The following is a 22,583-nucleotide window of genomic DNA, read 5'->3' on the forward strand; positions in this document are numbered from 1 at the left end:
GATCTGGTGAAGAGTTGTAGCTGTATGATGTGGGAGGTGATAGCCCCAACTGAGTTTCTCGATGACCACATCTGCAGCAAGTGTTGGCTGCTCCATGAACTCAGGCTCAAAGGGGTTGACCTGGAATCTGAGCTTCAAACACTGTGATGAATCAGGGAGGAGGAGAGTTAAATGAACACTATGCTTCAGTAGGAAGTCACACCCATTAGATGAACTACTACAAATTCTGGCTGTGGCCAGGGACAAGAGGGTGTAACTGTGAGTAAAGCAGGTAGGGTGATCCAAGAGGTAGCACTGGAGGAGCCTCAGCCCTTGAGATTGCCCAACAGCTCCCTCTGAAAATACGAGTAGGGACTATAGGAAGGATTAGCAACCAGACTGTGACACCTTGGTTCAGAGAGTCATTCAAAAGGGGGGAGCGAAGAGAAATGTAGTTGAAATTGTAGATAATACAGTTAAGGGAATAGGTACGATTCTCTATTGGAAGGAGCAAGAGTTCAAAAGGTTGTGTTGTCTGTCTGGTGCCTGGGATTGGGACATCTTATTTGACCTGCAAAAGAAACTGGAGTGGGTGGGGAAAGATCCAGTTGTCAAGATCCACGTGGATACCACTACTCAGAAAGAACTAGGAAAGAGCTTCTGCTGCGGGAATTTGAGCAATTAGGAAATAAATTAAAATGCAGAACCAAAAAGATAATGTAATGTCTGGACTGTAACCCGAGTCACATACAACTTGGTATCAGGTAAACAAATCAGAGAGTTAAATGCATGGCTCAATGTTTGGTGCAGAAGGAGTGGGTTTGAATTTGTGGGACATTGACACCAGTATTGGGGAAGGAGGGAGCTGTTCCAATGGAACCATGCTGGGACTAGAATGCTGGTGAAATGAATAACTATGGCAGTGGATACAAACTATGTTTGTAAATAATGCGGGTGGGGGTGGGTTCAACAGCTTGGAAGAGTATGAAAAGGAAGGAGAGTGTAACAGGGATTACTAAAACTTTCAATATTAGGGTTAAGATAAAACGTTTATAAAGAAATAAAGAATTTAACTTCAGGCAACATGGAGACAAAATTGAAAAGAGGGGTAGCGAATACAGGACTGAAGGTGTTATATTTGAAAGCACACAGTATATGAAATAAGGTATTTGATGTTGTAGCACAGTTAGAAATTGGCAGGTATGATGTTGTGGTCATCACAAGATCACAACTGGAAGCTAAACATCCAAGGATACATTGTATCAAAAGGACTGGCAGGTGGGCAGAGGGTTGGCTCTGTTGGTAAAAATGAAATCAAATCCTTAGAAAGAAGTGACATAGGATCAAGAGGTATAATCCTTGTGGGTAGAGTTAAGAAACTGTAAGGATAAAAATACCCTTATGGGAGATATATACAGGCTTTTGAATAATAGCCAGAATGTGGGATAGGAATTATAATGGGAGATAGAAAAGATCTGTGAAAAAGACAGTTTTAAATGGTCATGGGGGATTTCAATATTCAGGTAGACTGGGAAAATTAGCTGGTACTGGATCCCCAGAGAGAGAATTTGTAGAATGTCTAAGAGATGCCCTTTTAGAGCAGCTTGTGGTTGAGCCCACTATGGAAAAGCAAGCCTGAACTGCATGCTGTTTAATGAAGCAGATTTGATTAAGGAACTTAAGGCAAAGGAGTCATGAGGAGGCAGTGAGCATGATATGATAGAATTCACCCTGAAGTTTGAAACACAGAAGCTAACGCTATCAGTATTATGGTTGAGTAAAGGTAACTACAGAAATATGAGAGAGGAGGATGGCCAAAGTTGATTTGAAGGGCATGGATGGTGGTAGAGCAGCAACTGGAGTCTCTGGGGAGAGTTAAGAAAATGCAGGATTGGTTCATCCCAAAGAAGAAGCAGCATTCTTTCAGCAGGATGAGGCCGCTGTGGTTGACAAGGTAAGTCAAAGACAGCAGAAAAGCAAAAGAGAGAGCATACAATATAGCAAAAATTAATGAAAAGTTAGAGGATTAGGAAACTTTTAAAAAACAACAGAAGACAACTAAAAAGGCAATAAGGAGGGAAAAGATGAAATATAAAGGTATGAAAGAGGATACCAAAAGGTTTTTCAGACATATAAAAAATAAAAAGAGGGAAGAGTGGACATTTGACCTGGAAAATAATGCTGGAGAGTTAGTAATGAGGAACAATGAAATGGTGGAAGAACCGAATAAATGTTTTGCATTGGTCTCCTGTGTGGAAGAGAAGTTCAAGAGCTCCAGGGGACAGAAGTGAGTGTAGTCGCTATTGTTAAGGAGAAGGTACTTGATCACCTGGACCAGATCGGTTCCATCCCAGGAGTCTGAAAGAGTTTATGAAGAGATTATGGAGGTTATCTTCAAGAATCACCAGATACTAGAATGGTTCCGGAGGACTGGAAAATTGCAAATGTCACTCCACTCTTAAAGAAAGGTGGAAAAAAAAAGACAGGAAATTTAGCTAGTTAGCTAAATTTGGTTTGTCAAGATGTTAGAGTGCTTTATTAAAGATGAAGTTTTGGGGTAAAAATAGGCCAAAGTCAGTATGGTTTTCTGAAAAGGAATTTTTACCTGACAGATCAGTTAGAATTCTTTGAGGAAACAACAAGCAGGATTGACAAAGGAGAGTCAATGGATCTCTTTTACTTTCAGAAGACCTTTGATAAGATGCTACACATGATGCTGCTAAACAAGATGTGAAGCCATGGTAATAGCGTGGACAAAAGTTTGGCTGGCTGGTAGGAGACAAAGAGTGGGAATAAAGTGGGCCCTTTCTGGTTGCCTGCTAGTGACTAGTGGTGTTCTGCAGGTGTTGGTGTTGGGTCCACTGCTTTTCACCTTATGCACTAATGATCTGGATGACGGGATTGATGCCTTTGTGGTCAGGTTTGCAGATCATTCAAAGGTAAGTGGAAGGGTATGTAGTGTTAAGGAAGCAGGGAATCCGCAGAAGGACTTGGACATATTAGAAGAATGGGCAAGGAAGTGGCAAATGGAATACAGCGTAGGGAAGCATATGGTCACGTACTTTAGTTGAGGAAATGAAGGTGTATTTTCTAAATGGGGAGCAAATTCAGAAATAGAGGTGCAAAGGGACTTGGGAATATAGAGCAGGATTTTAAAGCTTAACTTGTAGATTGTGTCAGAAAAAAGGAAGGCAAATACAATGTAAACATTCATTTCGAGAGGATGAGAATGTAAAAGTAAAGATGTAATGCCGAGGCTCTATCAAGCATTAGTCAAACCACAAGTGGAGTTTTCAGAGTAGTTTTGGGCCGTATATCTAAGATGCACTGGTATTGATGAGAGTCGAGAGGAGGTTTATGAGAAGGACCTCAGGAATAAAAGGTTAATGTATGAAAAGTATTTGACGGCTCTTGGGCTGCATGTGATGGAGTTCAGAAGAATGATGGGGATCTCACTGAAACCAACTGATTATCGAAAGGCCTAGATAGAGTAGGCATACAGAGGATGTTTCAGTTACTGGGAGAGTCTTGGACCAGAGGGCGCAGCTCATAATACAAGAACGTCCCTTTAGAACAGAAATAAGGAGGAATTTCTCTATCCAGAGGGTGGTGAATCTATGGAATTCTTTGCCACAGATGGCTGTGGAGGCCAAGTCATTGGGAAGTTGATAGATTTTTGATTAGTAAAGGCATCAAAGGTTGTGGGGAGAAAGCAGGAGAATAGGTTTAAAAGGGAAAATAGAGCAGCCATGATCAAATGGAGGAGCAGACTTAATGGGCCTAATTTTGTTCCTCTATTTTATGGGCTTAAAGAGAATAATTTGATGATCTTCTTCTCAACTGCCCTGAACATTCATTATCTCCTCCACAGATGTGCACATCTCTTTACAGAGTGAAAGGTAGGAAATATAACACCATAAAAGAAGGAGGGAAGAAACATGGACCTGCAGACCAATTAGCCTGATATTAGTCACAGAAAAATGCATCAGTCTATTATCCAGAAATTGCTAACAGGACACTTAGAAAATAATAACAAGATTGGGCAGCATCAACATGGATTTACAAAAGTGAAGCCATATTTGAGAAATCAATTAAAAGTTTCCTTATGGTTGTAACTAACAGAATAGATAAAGGGGAACCAATGGATGAGATATATTAGGACATCCTTCAGAAAGGCATAATAAAAGAGATGCAAGAAATTACTACACAAAATTAGAGCACAAGAATTGAGGATAAGATACTGTGAGGCAAGAGGATTGTAATAATAGGGTAGTAATTTTTGGGCTGAATGGCTGTAGCTAATGGGATGCTGCAGTTTTCTTTGGTGGGGACCCAAAATCTATGTTTATCACTGATTTGAATAATGGATTTAAGTGGAACATGTCCAAGTTAGCTGATTATACAAATCTGGGATGCAGGGGGACTTCGGATGGATATAAGCAGGCTAAGTGAATGAGCAGGAACATGGCAAAAGGCATATCCTGTTTTGAAATGTGAGATAATTTATTTTTGTAAAAAAAAGTGAGAGATTGAAGGTGTTAGTGTTCAAAAACCATTAGGAACACCAACAATATGTTAGCCTTTATTGCAAGAAGATTCAAGTACAAAGGTAACAAGATCTTACTGAAATTGTATATGGAAAGACCACATTTGGAATATAATAACAGGTCCAATCTCACTTTCAAGAAAAGGACATACTTGAGAGAGGAAGTATGGTGAAGGTTCCTGGGATGAGAGGATTGTCCCATGAAATGAGATTATGCAGATTGGGTATATACTCTACAGAGTTGAGGAGGTGTATTATTGAACCTTTATAAGGCATATGCAGGGATAATGTTTCCATGAGAATGTTTCTCAAACCAGAAATCACATTTCAAAATAACTTGTCAGCCACTCAGGACTGAAGGGAGAAAAATGTTAATTGCTCAAGATTGGTAACAGTTTGAAATTGTATATCCAAGAGGACTGAGGCATGTGCAAGACAGAGATTGATAGATGTTTGAATGTTTAGGAATGAAGAGATATGGGGTTACTATAAGAAAGTGGCACTGAGGTAAAGGATCAGCAGTGATCTTGTTGGATTTCAGAGCAGGTGCACACAACCAAAAGGCCCATTCCTGTTTCTATTTCCCAGGTCCTTCTGATCTTATTTCATCCTTTCCCTTACTCAATCACCACATAACACTGGATTATCCTTGCCATCAGTTAAACCTGATCAAGATGCAAATACTCAGCTAGATTTTATTACAAAGTTTATACCAAAATTAACAACTTTCTTCATCATAATTCTATAAATCAATAGACAATTTGCAGTGAAGGAGGAATTGCCCAGGAAGTATAAATCAACACAAGTTTCTGGGTGACTTGTGGCATAAGGAAGTAAGGAACAGCAGCAGGCTAGAAACCCTAGTAAGCTTGTTCTGACAATCAATAAAATTATGACCGATTTAATTTTTGCCTCATATTTACTTTCCCTCCTATTCCCCATAGAACTAGTCCAAAAATCTATCTGTATCGGTCTTGAATACACTCCATAAGACATAGGAGCAGAATTAGGTCATTTGGCCCATCGAGTCTGCTCCACTGTTTCATCATGGCTGATCTCCCCATTCTCCTGCTTTCACACCCTGACTAATCAAGAACCTCTCGACCTACACCTTAAAAAGACCCAGTGATCTGGCCTCCACATTCACAACTCTCTCCCTAAAGAAAGTCCTCCTCATCTCCATTCTTATTGGACGTCCCTCTATTCTGAGGCTGTGTCCTCTGGTCCTAGACTCCCCCACCATAGGAAACACCCCCTCCACATCCATTCTATCTAGTTCTTTCAACATTTGATAGGATCCCCCCCCCCCCGCCATTCTTCTAAATTCCAGCAAATAAAGGCCCAGAGACATCAATCACTCCTCAGACAATAAGTCTTTCACTCCCAGAATCATTCCCATGAACCTCCTCTGATGTCAGCACATCGTTTCTTAAATAAGGGGCCCAAAACTGTTCACAATCCTGCAAGTCAAGCCTCACCAATACCTCAGTATTACATCCTTGATTTTATAATGCTTTTTAGTCCTCTTGAATGAATACTAACATTGCATTTGACTTCCTCAACACCGACTCAACCTGAAAATTAACCTTTAGGGAATCTTGCACAAGGTCTCCCAAGTCCTTTTGCACATTGAATTTTTGAATTACTCCCATTTCAGAAAATAGTCTTTGCTTTTATTCCTTCTACCAAAGTGCATGACCTTACATTTCCTGACACTGTATACCATTTGCCACTTCTTTGCTTGTTCTCCTATTTTAAATCCTTCGGCCACATCCTTGCTTCCTTAACACTACCTGCCCCTGCAGCTATCTTTGTATCATCTGCAAATTTGGCCACAAAGCTAATAATATTGTCATCCAAACTGTTGATATATTAGGGAAAAGATGCGGTCACAATACTTACCCCTGCAGAACACCACTTGAATCAGAAAAGGCCCCATTTATTTGTCTCCTGTCAATCAGCCAATGCTCTACCCATGCTAGTAACTTTCCTAAAAGACCATGGGCTCTTATCTTGTTAAAGAGCTTCATGGTCAGCACCTTGTTAGAATTCAAAGTACATTTATTATCAAAGTACATGTATTTTACACAACATTGAGATTCATCTCCTTACAGGCAGCCATCATCAAAAGAAGACCAGCAAACACCCAAAGAGAAAAAGAATCATGCAAACAATAAAACTGAAGTTCACGAAGCCAGCTCACTGCCGCTGATCTAGAAGTTCACTAGTCACAGACCACAGCCTCAGCCCGGCACAGAGATGAGCAAACCTGCAGAACAGCCTGCTAAACTGGACCATCCCTTTCCTCTGACCCTGACACCTTGACCAATTAAATCTTGCCCAGCGCTTAAGTCACTCAAACCTCAGATTGTTCTTTATTCTCTGCTAGTTCCATACGCCCTTGGGCTTGGGCTCCACTGCCTCGACTCAACCAGTACCCAAACTTTCAAATTCAGCTCGGTTCTTAAATTGATCAAGCTTCAGATCTTACCCTGACTTCACCTCACCTCTACTGCATCAAATTGCATCCAAATCCACTCCAGCATCTATGGCTTGGACAAGCTGCAACTATCTTGCCTTTCTGAGACCTCATCCCACACCACAAAAATGCCAAAAATGCCAAATCACATGTGATTCAGTTCAACTCTGACAGGAAAGCCACAGGTCACTGTTGGCAATGATTATTTACCAGAAAAAGTGTGAATAGCAAAGTTTTTAGTTGCTGTCTTTGTTTCATTGGCCACCAGCAAATTGTCACTGAACTTCAGTTAGAGTCATCTAAATCTAGTCAAAGGCCTTCTGAAAATCCAAGTGTACAACATGCATTGATTTTCCTTTGTCTATTCTGCTTGTTATTTCCTCCACAAATTCCAGGAGATTTGCCTGTCAAGGTTTTCCCACGAGGAAATCATGTTGACTTTGGCTTGTTTTATCACGTGCCTCCAAGCACCCCAAAATCACAGCCTTAACAATCAACTCCAACATCTTCCCAACCGCTGGGAAGCTACCCTCCCTTCTGAAAGAGTGGAGTGATACTTTCAATTTTCCAGTCCTCCTGAACCATGCCAGAATGTAGTGATTCTTGAAAGACTTTTACTAATACCTCCACAATCTCTTCAATGACATCGTTCAGAACCCTGTGGTGTAGTCCATCTGATCCAGGAAAATTATCTAACTTCAGATCTTTCAATTTCCAAAACACCTGCAATAGCAACTGCACACTCTTTTCTGCCTGACACTCTTGAACTTCCGGTATACTGCCAGTGTCTTCCACAGTGAAGAATAATGCAAAATACTTATTTAGTTTATCCGCTATTTCCCTGTTTCCCATAACTACCTTTCCAGCAGTCCAATATTCACTCTTGCCTCTCTTTTACTCTTTATATATCTGAAAGAACTTTTGGCGTTCCCGCTCCAGTTCCTTGACATATTCAAAGACTGTTTCCATTGCTCTTTGGTTAAATACCACTCATGACCTCCAATGAGCTATCTCTTATTCTGAAACAGTACCTCCTAGTCCTAAAACAAAAGAAAATCTGCAGATGCTAGTAATCTGAGCAACACACACAAAATGCTGGAGGAACTCAGCAGGCCAGGCATCATCTATGGAAAAGAGTAAAGTCGATATTTTGGGCCAAAACCCTTTGGCAGGACTGCTGAAATTCCCCTCCTATACCTCCTAGTTCTAGGATCCCCTCTACACTCCCCAGCTCTAGATCCTGTTAAGCTTGAAAACTGCAGCTCACTAACAGTACTCATCTGAGTTCCCATAACTTGCTGTAGTTGTACATTAATTGTCACTCCCATCTCAATGTCAAGATTATCTCAATGTCAATCTCCCATCTCAATGTCCTGCAATGCCAAACATCTTGAGACAAAAACAAATTAAATTGCAGAATCTTATTCAGATAAATAACAAACTATGGCAAATGTATAAAATTTTAAATGTAAATTCTGTGGTTATCCAGCTTTTCAATTTATTCTGTTTTAAATAAACCTTTCTTTTGTATTTATTTTTCCTTGTCCCTGATTAGATTCTAATTCACCCTCTGATATTCAAATCTTTCTCGATCCCTAAATCTCATTGGTTAAGGAGATAAGCTGTTGTTTCTGCCACTAGGATCCCAGTTTCCCATTTTCCATCCTGTACCAGTGTTAACTTAACCTTCCAACAACTTGCAGGGTGCATGATTTCTGATCAGAAAGGTTATAGAATATGCTACTACAAGAAATTTCACTTCAGTTTAATCTTGGCCAATAAACCTGAACATTATCATCTTTACAAGGGCATCTAGGAATGGACAACTGATGTGAAAGAACACAATATTGCACTCTAAAAGGGAGTAATCTATTATTCCTGAATGTACTTGTATTTCCACAACTCTAACCAATAAATTTCTATCCGCATTCTGTTCAACAGGTATCACAAATCTTGTCCTCCTCCCTAGTTACAACAATTTTGGTGAAATGGACTTTTTCCAGTGGTACAGAAGTAGTAGATGTCAACTTGTGAGTTTAATGCTATTATATTTGTCCCTTGGCCCTAGTAAAGTCTCAAACTATGCTCTGTGATTTATATACTTACATAAGCCCATTGATTGTACTCCTCACTTGTTGCTGTCCACAGTATATATTTTGTAAATTTCCCACATTGGAACAAATGTCAGTATTTATTTTAATATAGAAAACACAGAAAAATAATAATACAGCAGTTTTGCCGGACTGAAAATGCATTGTAAGGTGCATACATTTGTATAGCACCTTTGATGACTTCAGGATGTCCCAAATCACTTTAGCTGATGAAGTCCTTTCACAGGATAATTACAAAACATAACTGCTTAGCAACCTTGCACTGAAAGATTGGACCTTTTGTTTTAGATGATCATTGAGAGATTAAAGTTAATTTGGGCGCATATGCTCTTAATCAAATAATATGATTGGATCTTTTACCGAAACAGTTGACAGTGTCGCTTACCGTCTTATTCGATAGACCTTGGCAGCACTGCCTCAGTACTCCAAAGAACTGTCATTCTGGAAGTTAAGTTAAACACGTAACCTTCAGGCAGTAAAAGTGATACCATTATTACTCTGAAGTGCAATAGTTTCTCAGAAACAGGCAGTTCGTCCTTTGATCATTACTCTATAAAATAGCTTCCCACTTAAGCCATTTCCACAAAGATATCCACCCAATCAGAACGGCATTTCTGAGATAAAAGTAAAGTTTCTCCAATGACAGGAGTTGTGAAGGGAACCTCAAACAGTTTGGAACTAAGGCGAAGAGCAAAATGATTCAAGGAAAATGGCAAACAGAGTAAACAGCAGATGCTGGAATTGGAAACACAGATAGAACTGCTGGAAGAACACAGTCAATCAGCATCTGTGGAAAGAGAAACCAGACAATGTTTCAGATCAGGGTTGATATACAAACAGAGAAGGTTTGGGTGGGGATAAAGATGGAAGAAATGGATAGAGCAAAGACCATGTCTGTAATAGGGTGAAACGATAAACAGGACAGCCACTGAATGGATAAACTCCTTTAATGTGTTGCTAGTGTTGTGAAGTCTGCTTGTGTTACAGTTTGGCCTAATGAAGTAAAGTGAGCAGACCAGAATATACACATTAAGCAAAAAGGGAAGAGGAAATACAAGTATAAGTAGCCAGGTACAATAAAACTGAAGGAAGGTGCAAAGCTGGAGATTTCATTGTAGAATTTTACTGGCTGCAATGTGTCTGGATGAAAAATTAGGTGTTGTTCCTTGATCTTACAATGGGCTTCCTTGTAAAAATACAGAATATCTTGGGATTGCACAGAGTGGAGAGCTTCAAAGATTGTTCAATGTGTAATATTTACACAGCATTGGTAGAGTCAGAATGAAGGAATGATGTATGCCACTGAAAATGAAAGGAGGGGCGGTGTAAGTTTGGAGGGGCAGCAGATCAAGTAAATTTAAGCCACATCAAATTTTTTGATTTATTAAACATTATATTTTTCACAATTCTTTTTTGGGTTTTACCAGGAATACAGAAATACTACTCTATACCTATAAGAGACTAAATGTATTTGCTTTACTTTTAATAGCCACCATCTCCATTTTATCTCAAAAATTTTAATGATGGCAAGAAGATAGTTATATTTTAATAAACAAGTCAAAATCATCTCTCCTTTGTACATAAAATCCACTACAATTTTTTTAACAGATTAGTACTCAAAGGAGTGGTCATCGACAGAGTGATCTGAGGCAGAGTGGAAGGGTTTTGGCTCATTCAGGATTCGGCAATGTTGGGTCAAGGCAAGGTAAGTTACCTGTGAGGAATAGAGACAGTAAGTATGTCTGTGAGGCCAGTGTTCTATACCAGGTGTCAGATGTTGGAAGACTGTGAGACTCCCAGCCTCCCAGACAGCCACATCTGCGCCAGGTGCGTTGAACTGCAGCTCCTTAGGGACCGGGTTAGGGAACTGGGGTTGCAGCCCGATGTCCTTCGTCTGGTCAGGTGGTCAGGGAAAGTGAGGAGGTGAAAGAGAGGATCCAGAGGGCGTGGTACATATTGGTACCAACGACAGAGGTAGGAAAAGGGGGAAGGTCCTGAGAACAGACTACAGGGAGTTAGGAAGGAAGTTAAGAAGCAGGACCTCAAAGGTAGTCATCTCAGGATTACTGTCTGTGCCACACGACAGTGAGTATAGGAATAGACTGAGGTGGAGGATAAATGCGTGACTGAGGGATTGGGGGCAGGGATTCAGATTTCTGTATCATTGGGACCTCTTTTGGGGCAGGCGTAACCTGTACAAAAAGGACGGGTTGCTCTTGAATCCCAGGGGGACCAATATCCTGGCAAGGAGGTTTGCTAAGGCTATTGGGGAGAGTTTAAACTAGAATTGCTGGGAGGTGGGAACTGAACTGAAGTGACGGAGGAAGGGGATAGAGAAATAGAGAAAGCTTGGAGACAGTGTGAGAGGGAGGATAGGCAGGTGATGGAGAGGGGATGCATTCAGACCAATGGTTTGAGGTGTGTCTGTTTTAATGCAAGAAGCATCATGAACAAAGCAGGTGAGCTTAGAGCCCTGGATCAATACTTGGAGCTATGATGTTGTGGCCATTACAGAGACTTGGATGGCTCAGGGGCAGGAATGGTTACTTAGACTGGCAGGCTTTATAGAACGAACAGGGAGGGAGCCAAAAGAGGTGGAGGTGTGGCACTGCTGATCAGAGATAGTGTCACAGCTGCAGAAAAGGAGAAAGACGTGGAAGGATTGACTACAGAGTCTCTGTGGGTGGAAGTCAGGAACAAGAAGGGGCCAATAACTACTGGGTGTTTTTTATAGACCACCCAATATTAACAGGGACATCGAGAAGCAGATAGCGAGACAGATTCTGGAAAGGTGTAATAATAACAAGGTGGTCATGGTGGGAGATTTTAATTTCCCAGATATTGTTTGGCATCTCCTCTGCACAAGGGGTTTAGATGGAGTGGAGTTTGTTAGGTGTGTTCAGGAAGGTTTCCTGACACAATACATAGATAAGCCTACAAGAGGCGAAGCTGTACTTGAGCTGGTGTTGGGAAATGAACCTGATCAGGTGTCAGGTCTCTCAGTGGGAGAGCATTTTGGAAATAGTGATCACAATTCTATCTCCTTTACTATAGCATTGGAAAGTGATAGGAACTGACAAGTTAGGAAAGCGTTTAATTGGAGTAAGTGGAAACATGAAGCTATCAGGCAGGAACCTGGAAGCATTAATTGGGAACAGATGTTCTCAGGGAAATGTACAGCAGAAATGTGGCAAATGTTCAAGGGATATTTGTGTAGGGCTCTATGCACGGTACAGAAACTGTGGTGTACAAAGGCTGTCGTAAAGAAGAAAAGAAAAGCTTACAAAAAGTTCAAAAAATTAGGCAATGATAGAGATCTAGAAGATTATAAAGCTAGCAGGAAGGAGCTTAAGAATGAAATGAGGAGAGCCAGAAGGGGCCATGAGAAGGCCTTGGCAAGCAGGATGACAGAAAACCCCAAGGCATTCTACAAGTATGTGAAGAGCAAGAGGATAAGACGTGAGAGAATAGGACCAATCAAATGTGACAGTGGAAAAGTGTGTATGGAACTGGAGGAGATAGCAAAGATACTTAATGAATACTTTGCTTCAGTATTCACTAATGGAAAGGATCTTGGCGATTGTAGGGATGACTTATAGCAGATTGAAAAGCTTGAGCATGTAGATATTAGGAAAGAGGATGTGCTGGAGCTTTCGGAAAGCATCAAGTTGGATAAGTCACCGGGACCGGGCGAGATGTACCCCAGTCTACTGTGGGAGGCGAGAGAGGTTTTTGCTGAGCCTCTGGCAATGATCTTTACATCATCAATGGGGCCAGGAGAGGTTCCAGAGGATTGGTGGGTTGCAGATGTTGTTCACTTATTCAAGAAAGGGAGTAGAGATAGTCCAGGAAATTATACATCAGTGAGTTTTTCTTCAGTGATTGGTAAGTTGATGGAAAAGATTCTGAGAGGCAGGATTTGTGAACATTTGGAGAGGCATAATTTGATTCAGAATAGTCAACGTAGCTTTGTCAAAGGCAGGTTGTGCCTTACGAGCCTGATTGAATTTTTTGAGGATGTGATTAAACACATTGATGAAGGTAGAGCAGTAGATGTAGTGTGTATGGATTTCAGCAAGGCATTTGATAAGGTACCCCATGCAAGGCTTATTGAGAAAGTAAGGAGGCATGGGATCCAAGGGGACATTGATTTGTAGATCCAGAACTGGCCTGCACAGAAGGTGAAGAGTGGTTGTAGACTGGGTTATATTCTGCATGGAGGTCAGTGACCAGTGGTGTGCCTCAGGGATCTGTTCTGGGACCCCTACTCTTTGTGATTTTTATAAATGACCTGGATGAGGAAGTGGAGGAGTGAGTTAGTAAATTTGCTGATGACACAAAGGTTGAGGGTGTTGTGAAGAGTGTGGAGGGCTATCAGAGGTTACAGCAGGACATTGATAGGATGCAAAACTGGGCAGTTTTCTATGTTTCTATATTTCTATTCACCTAATAAATAATTTACATTTTTAGACAATGACATCAGCTTGATCATGAACTAAAGAGAGTAGCAATCATTCAAGTATGTAAGTAAATACTTTTATTGTTCAGAGAGATTGAGGTTTGTGTCCAGTGGCAGTTTAAATTCATACATGCAGTGCAGAGAGGCATGTATTGAAGAATAATCAAGAAAACAAGAACACAATTACAGTTAATTTTATGGTGTAATTGATGCATTTGCATTTACAAAATTCCCAGTTACATAAATTAACGCAGCATACTTCTTCAACCGGTTTATTAAGTTCAATTATAAATGCATGACTCATACGTTGGAATCATGTACTTGATGTTAATGAAGGCATCTTCCCCTCCATACAGCTCAAAGATCTCCAGAGTCTCCTGAATCAGATCTCCAATATTTTCTCTTTTCTGCTGGCTGTAGTCTATTCCATCTCCTGAATTGACTAGAGTTCAAAAATAGAACATAAAGAAAACAGAAGCATTAAATTCTGATAGTCTTCCAGCTCAGTGCATCCTTTATACCAACAAAATGACAACACACAAATTTCGTAGGTTTATATTCAACGGACTGTTGATCTTTGTATGATCGAATCAATTGATACACAAGATCTGGCAGCACTGAAGAATTGGATAACTCTGGGTGGTCCTGGACATGTAACTGTATGTGACAATAAGATCTGTTCAGTAATGAAGTGCCAGGAAACTCCTAGATGTTTGGCTGTTTCCTGGGCAACTTCCACATGCTGTATTTCACATCTTATGTTATCACTAAGGCACACAATCCAGTTCATGTTATCAAGCATATGAAGGGTTTTACTCTGACTATAAGATAATAAATGTAAATTTTATTATCTAAATGAAATAATCAATGTTTTGATCTTTTCTCTGTTAGATGTCTGGGGTTTCTATAGGTTCATTGCATAATATTAGACTTGTACCATTGTTCAAGATCCAAAAGATACACTAATTTCAAGCAATACCATCAATTAACATGTGGCATAAATGCATTTTGACATAATGTTAATTGATTTTCCTGAATCAGAATTAGGTTTTGTATCACTGTCTTACATGATGTGGAATCGGTTAAAAAGGATCCAGTATAGTCCTGGCACATATGACACATAAGCTCTTCTTGGGCTTCAAGCCAGATCCAAATGTCAATTTTAACTGATGTTTTGATGACAAACTCTGCCATCTTCATCAGGGATGATGTCTGGGGATGTCTAGTTCAGTGGTATCTGTCATCTGTCCCTCCTGATTGGTTAGTCCTAAATAATTGGATTTGGGACTGCCTGGTGGAGGAAGCCAATGAGGTAAGACTAGAGAATAAGAATTTCGACAAAGTGAAAGGTCTCACTCTAAGTAAGAACTGGAATATGATTTTAAACAAGGTGGGACAGCTAAATCCTGATTGATTGAGGACTAACCAATCAGAAGGGAAGGACGACGGGAGTAGAGTATATATACCACCATACTAAACATGCCTAGGCATCATCCCTGATGAAGATTGCAGAGTTGTCAGTTAAAATTGACACCTGGACCCAGCTGGAAGCCTGAGAGGAGTTAATGCGTGAAATTGGTTGTTTTGCAGCAGCAGTAAATGCAAAGGCATACATAAAATTACTATAAATTACAAAATAAAGAAATAGCTCATTAAAAATAGTATTCATAGGTTCATGGAACATTCAGCTGTTTCTGAATCATTGTGTGTGGATATTCAGATCCTAATACTTTCTCCCTGATGGTAGCAATGAGAAGAGGCCTTGGATGGTGAGGGTCTTTAGTAATAAATGCCACCTTCTTAAGTCACCATCTCTTTAAGATGCCCTCAGCAGTGGGGATGGTTGAGCTGGAACAAGCCTCTGCAGCCTCTTGATAACTCATGTATTGAAGCATCTAAATCAGGTAGTGATGTAACCAGTTTGTATGCTCTTCACTGTAGGTCAGGAATTAATTATAGCCAAAAGCAACCTCTCAAAACGTTTCACACTGGTAGATGCAAGTACTACAAGCAATAGTCATTGATGCAGCTCAGCCTGCTCTCCTTAGGCATAGGCATGATTGATGTCCCTAGGCAAGTGAGAGTCCAACACCACAGCAGTGAGAGGTTGAGGATATCTTTGTGCACACCGGCCATTTGGTTGGCACAGTTTTCAGTACTCAGCCAGGTACATCTTTGGGACCTTACACGTTCCAAAGATTCACCCACTTGAGAGATGTCTTAAAGTCACCCTCCAAGACAGAGGTCACAGGGTCACTGGAAGCTGTATGGATTTTCACAGGTGTAGCGTGACTCTCCCTTTCAGAGTGTGGATAAAAAGAGTTGAGTACATCAGGAAGTGAAGCATCACTGCCATTTATGCTTATTGGAAGAAATGGCATGTAAATCATGCCACAGCTGTGTGTTCCAATTGTGTCTCTAATTTCACATAGAATTGAATTTTTGCTCTCATTATGGCATTCTGTAGGTTGTACCTGGATTTCTTGTGTGGTTCTGGATCACCAGTTTTGAATGCCACAGATCTAGCCCTGGGCAGACTACAAATCTCCTGGTTCATCCATGACTTCTGGTTTGGGAAAACTTGGTATGTTTTCAAAGACATGCACTCACCCCAGTCTGTGCCATCAGATCTGGTAAGTCTGTCCTGCCAGTGGGACAAGAAATATCCATGGATTATGATGGACATGTCTGGCCCATTGACTGTAAATACAACCATGTGAAGCTTTTGCATGGCCAGAGAGAACTTCTCTTCCAGTTTATTCACCAAACTTTGCAAAGTCCACTGGGCTGGGTATAGTTTTGTTGAGCCCATATTTGGTGCTTACTTCAATGTCAGCCGGTTTGTCCAGTTTTATTGTTCCCTTGCCTGAAATAGCAGTAATGGTACAAGTGAGTGGCTTGTTTAGCCATTATAGAGGACATCTATGTGTCAACCAAAAGGAATAGTTCTGATGATGTATGAAGGTCAATTCACACAAGAGCAGCAAATTTCCTCCTCTGAAGGAAATTAGTGAACCAGGTAAGTTTTTCTGACAAACTAAGTCTAGTTGATGTTAATAAAAACACAAAATGCTGGCAGAACTCAGCAGGCCAGACAGCATCTATGGGAGGAGGTATTGACGACGTTTCGGGTCAAAACCCTTCATCAGGAGTGAAGTAAAATTGGATGGTCGAGGGGGGATAAGAAGTGGGGGGAGGGATAAAGTAGAGAGCTAGGAAGTGATAGGCTGAAGGGAAATGGGCTGGGGAAGGTGGAGAATTATGGGAAATAAAAGAGAAAGAAAGGTAGGGCTGGGGGGGGGTGGAGATTATAGTGAGGGGAGAAAAGAGAGAGAAAGAGTACCAGACTAAAGTTACAGATAGGGATGGGGTAAGGGGGAGGGGCAGGGGTATCAATGGAGGTCTGTGAGTTGAATATTCATGCCGGCAGGTAGGAGGCTACCTAGGCGGGAGATAAGGTATTGCTCCATCGACCTGCGTGTGGCCTCATCTTGACAGTAGAGGAGGCCATGGACAGACATGTCAGAGTGGGAGTGGTCTGTGGAATTGAAGTGTGTGGCCACAGGGAGATCCCGCCACTGCTGGAGGACTGAGCGCTGGTGTTCGGCAAAATGGTCTCCCAGTCTGCGGCGGGTCTCCCCAATGTATCAATGGCCACATCGGGAGCACCGGATACAGTATATCACCCCAGTTGACTCGCAGGTGAAGTGGTGCCTCACCTGAAAGGACTGTCTGGGGCCTGGGATGGTGGTGAGGGAAGAAGTGTGGGGGCAGGTGTAGCACTTCCATTTGCAGGGATAACAGCCTGGAGGGGGGTCGGTGGGGAGGGATGGGGGGTGATGAATGGACAATGGAGTCATGTAGGGAACGATCCCTGCGGAAAGCCGAGAGTGGGTGCGGAGGGGAGTGGGGTGGGATCCCGTAGGAGGTGGCATCTTCCCCTCCCCCCCACTCTCGGCTTTCCACAGGGATCACTCCCTACGTGACTCCCTTGTCCATTCATCCCCCCATCCCTCCCCACCGACCTCTTTCCAGGCACTTATCCCTGCAAACGGAAGAAGTGCTACACCTGCCTCCACACTTCTTCCCTCACCACCATCCCAGGCCCCAGACAGTCCTTTCAGGTGAGGCACCACTTCACCTGTGAGTCAACTGGGGTGATATACTGTATCCGGTGCTCCCGATGTGGCCATTTACACATTGGGGAGACCCACCGCAGACTGGGAGACAGTTTTGCCGAACACCAGCACTCAGTCCTCCAGCAGTGGCGGGATCTCTCTGTGGCCACACACTTCAATTCCACAGACCACTCCCACTCTGACATGTCTGTCCGTGGTCTCCTCTACTGTCAAGATGAGGCCACATGCAGGTCGATGGAGCAATACCTTATTTCCCGCCTAGGTAGCCTCCTACCTGCCAGCATGAACATCCAACTCACTGACCTCCGTTGATACCCCTGCCCCCCTCCTTACTCCATCCCTACCAATAATTTTAGTCTGGTTCTCTTTCTCTCTCTTTTCCCCCCTTACTATAATCTCCCCCCAGCCCTATGTTTCTTTCTCTTTTACTTCCCATAATTCTCCACCTTCCCTGTAGCCCATTTCCCTTCAGCTTATCACTTCCCAGCTTTCTACTTCATTCCCCCCCCCACACTTCTTATCCCCCCTCAACTATCCCATGTTACTTCACTCCTGATGAAGGGTTTCGGCCCGAAACGTCGTCACTACCTGCTCCCATAGATGCTGTCTGGCCTGCTGAGTTCTGCCAGCATTTTGTGTTTTTATTTATTTCCAGCATCTGCAGATTCACTCGTGTGACCTTCTAGTTGATGTTAATCTCTTTTTCCCCAAATTCCTTACTATTAATTCAAGTATGTTAGGCCGAGTAAGCATATCTTAAGCCATGCCCTTGAGACTTATGAAACTTAAAAAATAAAATAAGAAAATGTGCAACATTCTTTCCCTTATTTGCCCTTTTGAAGATCTTTTTAAGTAGGACAAGTGGAATAACGAGCTTTTCTTCATAAATAGCAAATTCTATACAGGTGCTTAACATGTGGCAATAGATGGATGGCCAAAGTTCATCTTGCCTGAAGGCATCAAGTGACAACTGACATCAATATTTGCTCAGTCTACATGAGTGATAGATGACTTACTGGACTGACCAAACTTCTGAATGCTGCACAAAACAAAGCTGCCTGCCTTTTTGTAGATGAAATCAGAAGCAAATTGACATTTGTGCTATCCAGGCCAATTTTACAGTCAATGACTCTGATGTTTTTTCACTGCTTCACAATGTTTTACTGTTATTCCAATCCAATCCACAATGCTATTGCTGATTACTTTATTATTTTGTATGCTGCTGGTAAAAGACTTTCCTCTGTGATACTCATCCATTGTTCAGTCTGCATAATTCTCAACTCCATAACTGCTTTTGCTAGTTCAGACATTATGAGCTCATAATTCTCAACTCCGTAACTACTTTTTGCTAGTTCAGAGATTGTAAGCTTGGTGATCTTTATAACTTCTATTGGTGAAAATTTTGGTGCATGGAATTCTGCAGTTTTACCCTGCTTCAGCTTGTTAGTGAAGGCTGAGTTTCCAGACATTCAATGATAGTCCTTTTGCCTGTGGCATATATTTATTCAAGCACTTTGAGATTTATATTGCTTATGTTAGAGCCAGAAATAAATGGGCCCAACATCTGACATAGAGACTCTCATTAAAAAAAAACTCAGAAATGACTTTCATGACACTTCACTAACAAAACGTATAGCCATGCAATTACAAGGGTTGTGCTTCAGCTTTATGCCTGCCAAAGTATGCCAATAAAAGTGCCACACCAGGAAAGGTAAGAAAACACCATCCTAATGCTTCAATTGCACAGGTTGTGTGAGTAACTTAATTTGCTTGGGAAATCTATATCAAATGCTGATCATTTAAGATTGTCAGTGAAACTGTAGAAAGGTAGAGGGGAATGTATTTATGTAGGAAGGTGCTGGAATTCATATAGCAATGCCACGGGTAGTATTTCAAAGTGGACAACATATTTTATTGAGGAAAAGTCTCTAAGTTTCTGATTGAGAAGATAATATGTAGGAGGTAATGGATGGTTTTGGACTGGTGTTGCAGAAAATGACAATCACACCAGATGTAATGGTCTTGACTTCCTTATGTGGTGTGAATAGTATGCAAAATGAATTGTGGCTTCTTTGTTTACTTTATCTTTATGGTAGAGCATTACTTGGGCAAAATGAGGTGAAGATAAATCTCATTTTTGTCCCTATTTAACACTTGCATGGGGTTTCTCATTTTGATGCAATTATAAAGAAGGCACGGCTTGGTGTGATACCGAAGACTCCAGCAAATTTCTACAGATGTACCGTGGAGAGCATTCTAACTGGTTGCTTCACCATCTGGTATGGAGGGGCCACTGCACAGGATCAGAAAAAGCTGCAAAAAGTAGTGAACTCAACCAGCTCCATCATGGGCAATAGCCTCCCCACCACTGGGGGCATCTTCAGAAGGCAATGCCTCAAAAAGGTGGATTAAGGACCCTCATCACTTAGGACATGCCCTCTTCTCATTGCTACCATCACAGAGGAGGTACAGGAGTCTCTAGACACACACTCAATGTTATAGGAACAATTTCTTCCCTTCTCCCATCAGATTTCTGAGCGCAAAATGAACCCATGTATACCAGCTCAACCTTTTTTCCTTTTTTTGCATTACTTATTTAATTTAATTATTTAAAATATATTACTTATCGTAATTGATTGTTTGTTTTTATTATGCATTGCAATGTACTGCTGCTGCAAAACAACAAATTTCATGAGATATACCAATGATATTAAACCTGATTCTGATTCTGCCGACAAAACAAGGAAAAACCTTTTGAAGAACATTTGTTCTGTTGAGAATTCAGCCACTGTTGCACCTGTAAGCTTGTGTCTTCATTCTGTGACCTGTTGTCTCTGTAATTGGATTGAGGAGTCTGCACCTCTACAATGTTAGAGTGATTGTCCAACTGTGGCTTCTTCTCAAATTGTAAGTCAATGATTTGGATAATGGAATTGATGGCTTTGTGGTCAAGTTTATGAGCAATACAAAAATAAGTGGAGAGGCAGGTAGAGTTGAGAAGCAGGGAGTCTACAGAAGGACAGATTAGGAGAAAGGGTCAAGAAATGGCAGATTGAATACAGTGCAGATAAGTGTTTGGACATGCACTTTGGTAGAAGGAATAAAAATGTAGACAATTTTCTAAATGGGGACCAAATTCAGAAATCAGAGATGCAGAAGGACTTCGGAGTCCTCATGCAGGATTCCTAAAAGGTTAACTTTCAGGTTGAGTCAGTGGTAAGGAAGGCAAATGCAATGTTGGCATTCATTTTAAGAAGACAAGAATACACAAGCAAGATTTAATACTGAGGATTTATAAGGCATTGGTCAGACTGCACTTGGAGTATTGGGAGCAGCTTTGGGGCCCTTATCTAGAAAGGATGTGTAGGCTTTGGAGATGGTCCAGAGGAGGTTCATGAGAATGATCCCAGGAATGAAAAGGTTAATGTATGAGGAGTGTTTGATGGATCTGGGGTTGTGCTTGCTAGAGATTAGAAGAATTGAAGGGGGGTGCGTTGTCTCATTGAAACCTATCTAATACTGAAACACCTAGATAGAGTGGATATGGAGAGAATGTGGAGTAATCTGAGACCAGAGGACCTCAATATAGAAGGACATCCCTTTAGAACAGAGATGGGGAGGAATTTCTTTAGCCAGAGGGTGGTGAATTTGAGGGTACCCAAGTCATTGGGTATATTTAAAGCAGAGGTTGATAGGTTCTTGATTAGTAAGGGTGTCAAAGGTTACAGGGAGAAGGCAGGAGAATGGGGTTGAGGGGAACAATAAGTAAAAAATGATGGTATGGCAGAAAAGACTGGGTGGGCTGAATAGCCTAATTCCACTCCTCTGTCTTATGGTCTCATGGTCTACCAGTTGAGCATAAACTTGTAGTGCCTTAAAAGGGAGCAGGAGTGGAAGCATGTTGCCTTTTTACGTTGCCGTAAAAGGTGTTGCGAGAAAGGTAAATAGGAGGGCATGGTCAGTAAAAAGGGCACATTTTCTTTCCCAAGAATCTATTTTAAAGAGGAACTTGAAAGAAATGGATGGCAGTGCAAGCAAAGGATACAGCCAACTTTAGTATGAAAGTTGTAATAGGTTTCAAAGAAAATGTTATATTCAGCATCAGTCCATTTCAATGAAGGCTATTTTCTGTTTCCAATTAGTTATAAAGCCTAATGCAATAAGGAAAGAAATACTTTTAGTGTAATAAAGTACATAACAGACTGGAGATGATTTTGCGATAATCATTTGTTTGGATTTAATTTCAAGAAAGTAATCTGTCAGTTATTATTTGAACACTGTGTTCAAGGACATCTTCAATCTCTCTCTGCTGCAGTCGGAGGTGTTCACCTGCTGCACAAGGTCGAAATTCATACCAGAGCCCAAGAAAAGCAGGATGGTGAAGTGCTTTGAGTGGTTGGTCATGGCTAGAATTAACCTCTGCTAAAGTAAGGACCTGGACCCACTGTAGTTTGCCTTCCACTACAATAGATCTACATATGATGCAATTTCACTAGCTCCGCACTTGGTCTTCAACCATCTGGACAACAACACCTATGTCAGACTGCTGCATATTGATTACAGCTCAGCATTCACCACCATCATCCGCTCAGTACGAATCAATAAGCTTCAAAACTTATATATCTGTACACTGTGTACATCTCCTCGCTGACAATCAACACTGGCACACCTCAAAGATGCCTGTTTAACCCACTGCTATACTCTGTCTACACCTATGATTGCATGGCTAGTTACAAATCAAATGACATCTATAAATTTGCCAATGACACAACTGTTGGCAGAATCTCAGATGGTGACAAGGAGGCTTACAGCAGTGTGCAACAAGAAGTTGGCACTGAAAGTCAGCATGACCAAGGAACTGGTTGTGGAC

General features: G+C 41.3%; 1 protein-coding gene across 3 annotated transcripts in view; it reads right to left on the bottom strand.

The window, feature by feature from the left end:
- Positions 1 to 13,668: 13,668 nt before the first annotated feature.
- Positions 13,669 to 22,583, bottom strand: part of LOC132403149 (parkin coregulated gene protein homolog) — a 271,957-nt gene continuing 263,042 nt past the window's right edge. For all 3 annotated transcript variants that reach the window (XM_059986479.1, XM_059986477.1, XM_059986478.1), the window contains exon 6: positions 13,669 to 14,016. In XM_059986479.1, the coding sequence (XP_059842462.1) occupies positions 13,856 to 14,016 (161 nt within the window). In that variant the 3' untranslated portion in view covers positions 13,669 to 13,855. The remainder of the gene's footprint in view (positions 14,017 to 22,583) is intronic.

Source organism: Hypanus sabinus, chromosome 12, assembly GCF_030144855.1.
Source record: "Hypanus sabinus isolate sHypSab1 chromosome 12, sHypSab1.hap1, whole genome shotgun sequence".
NCBI classification, from domain to species: domain Eukaryota; kingdom Metazoa; phylum Chordata; class Chondrichthyes; order Myliobatiformes; family Dasyatidae; genus Hypanus; species Hypanus sabinus.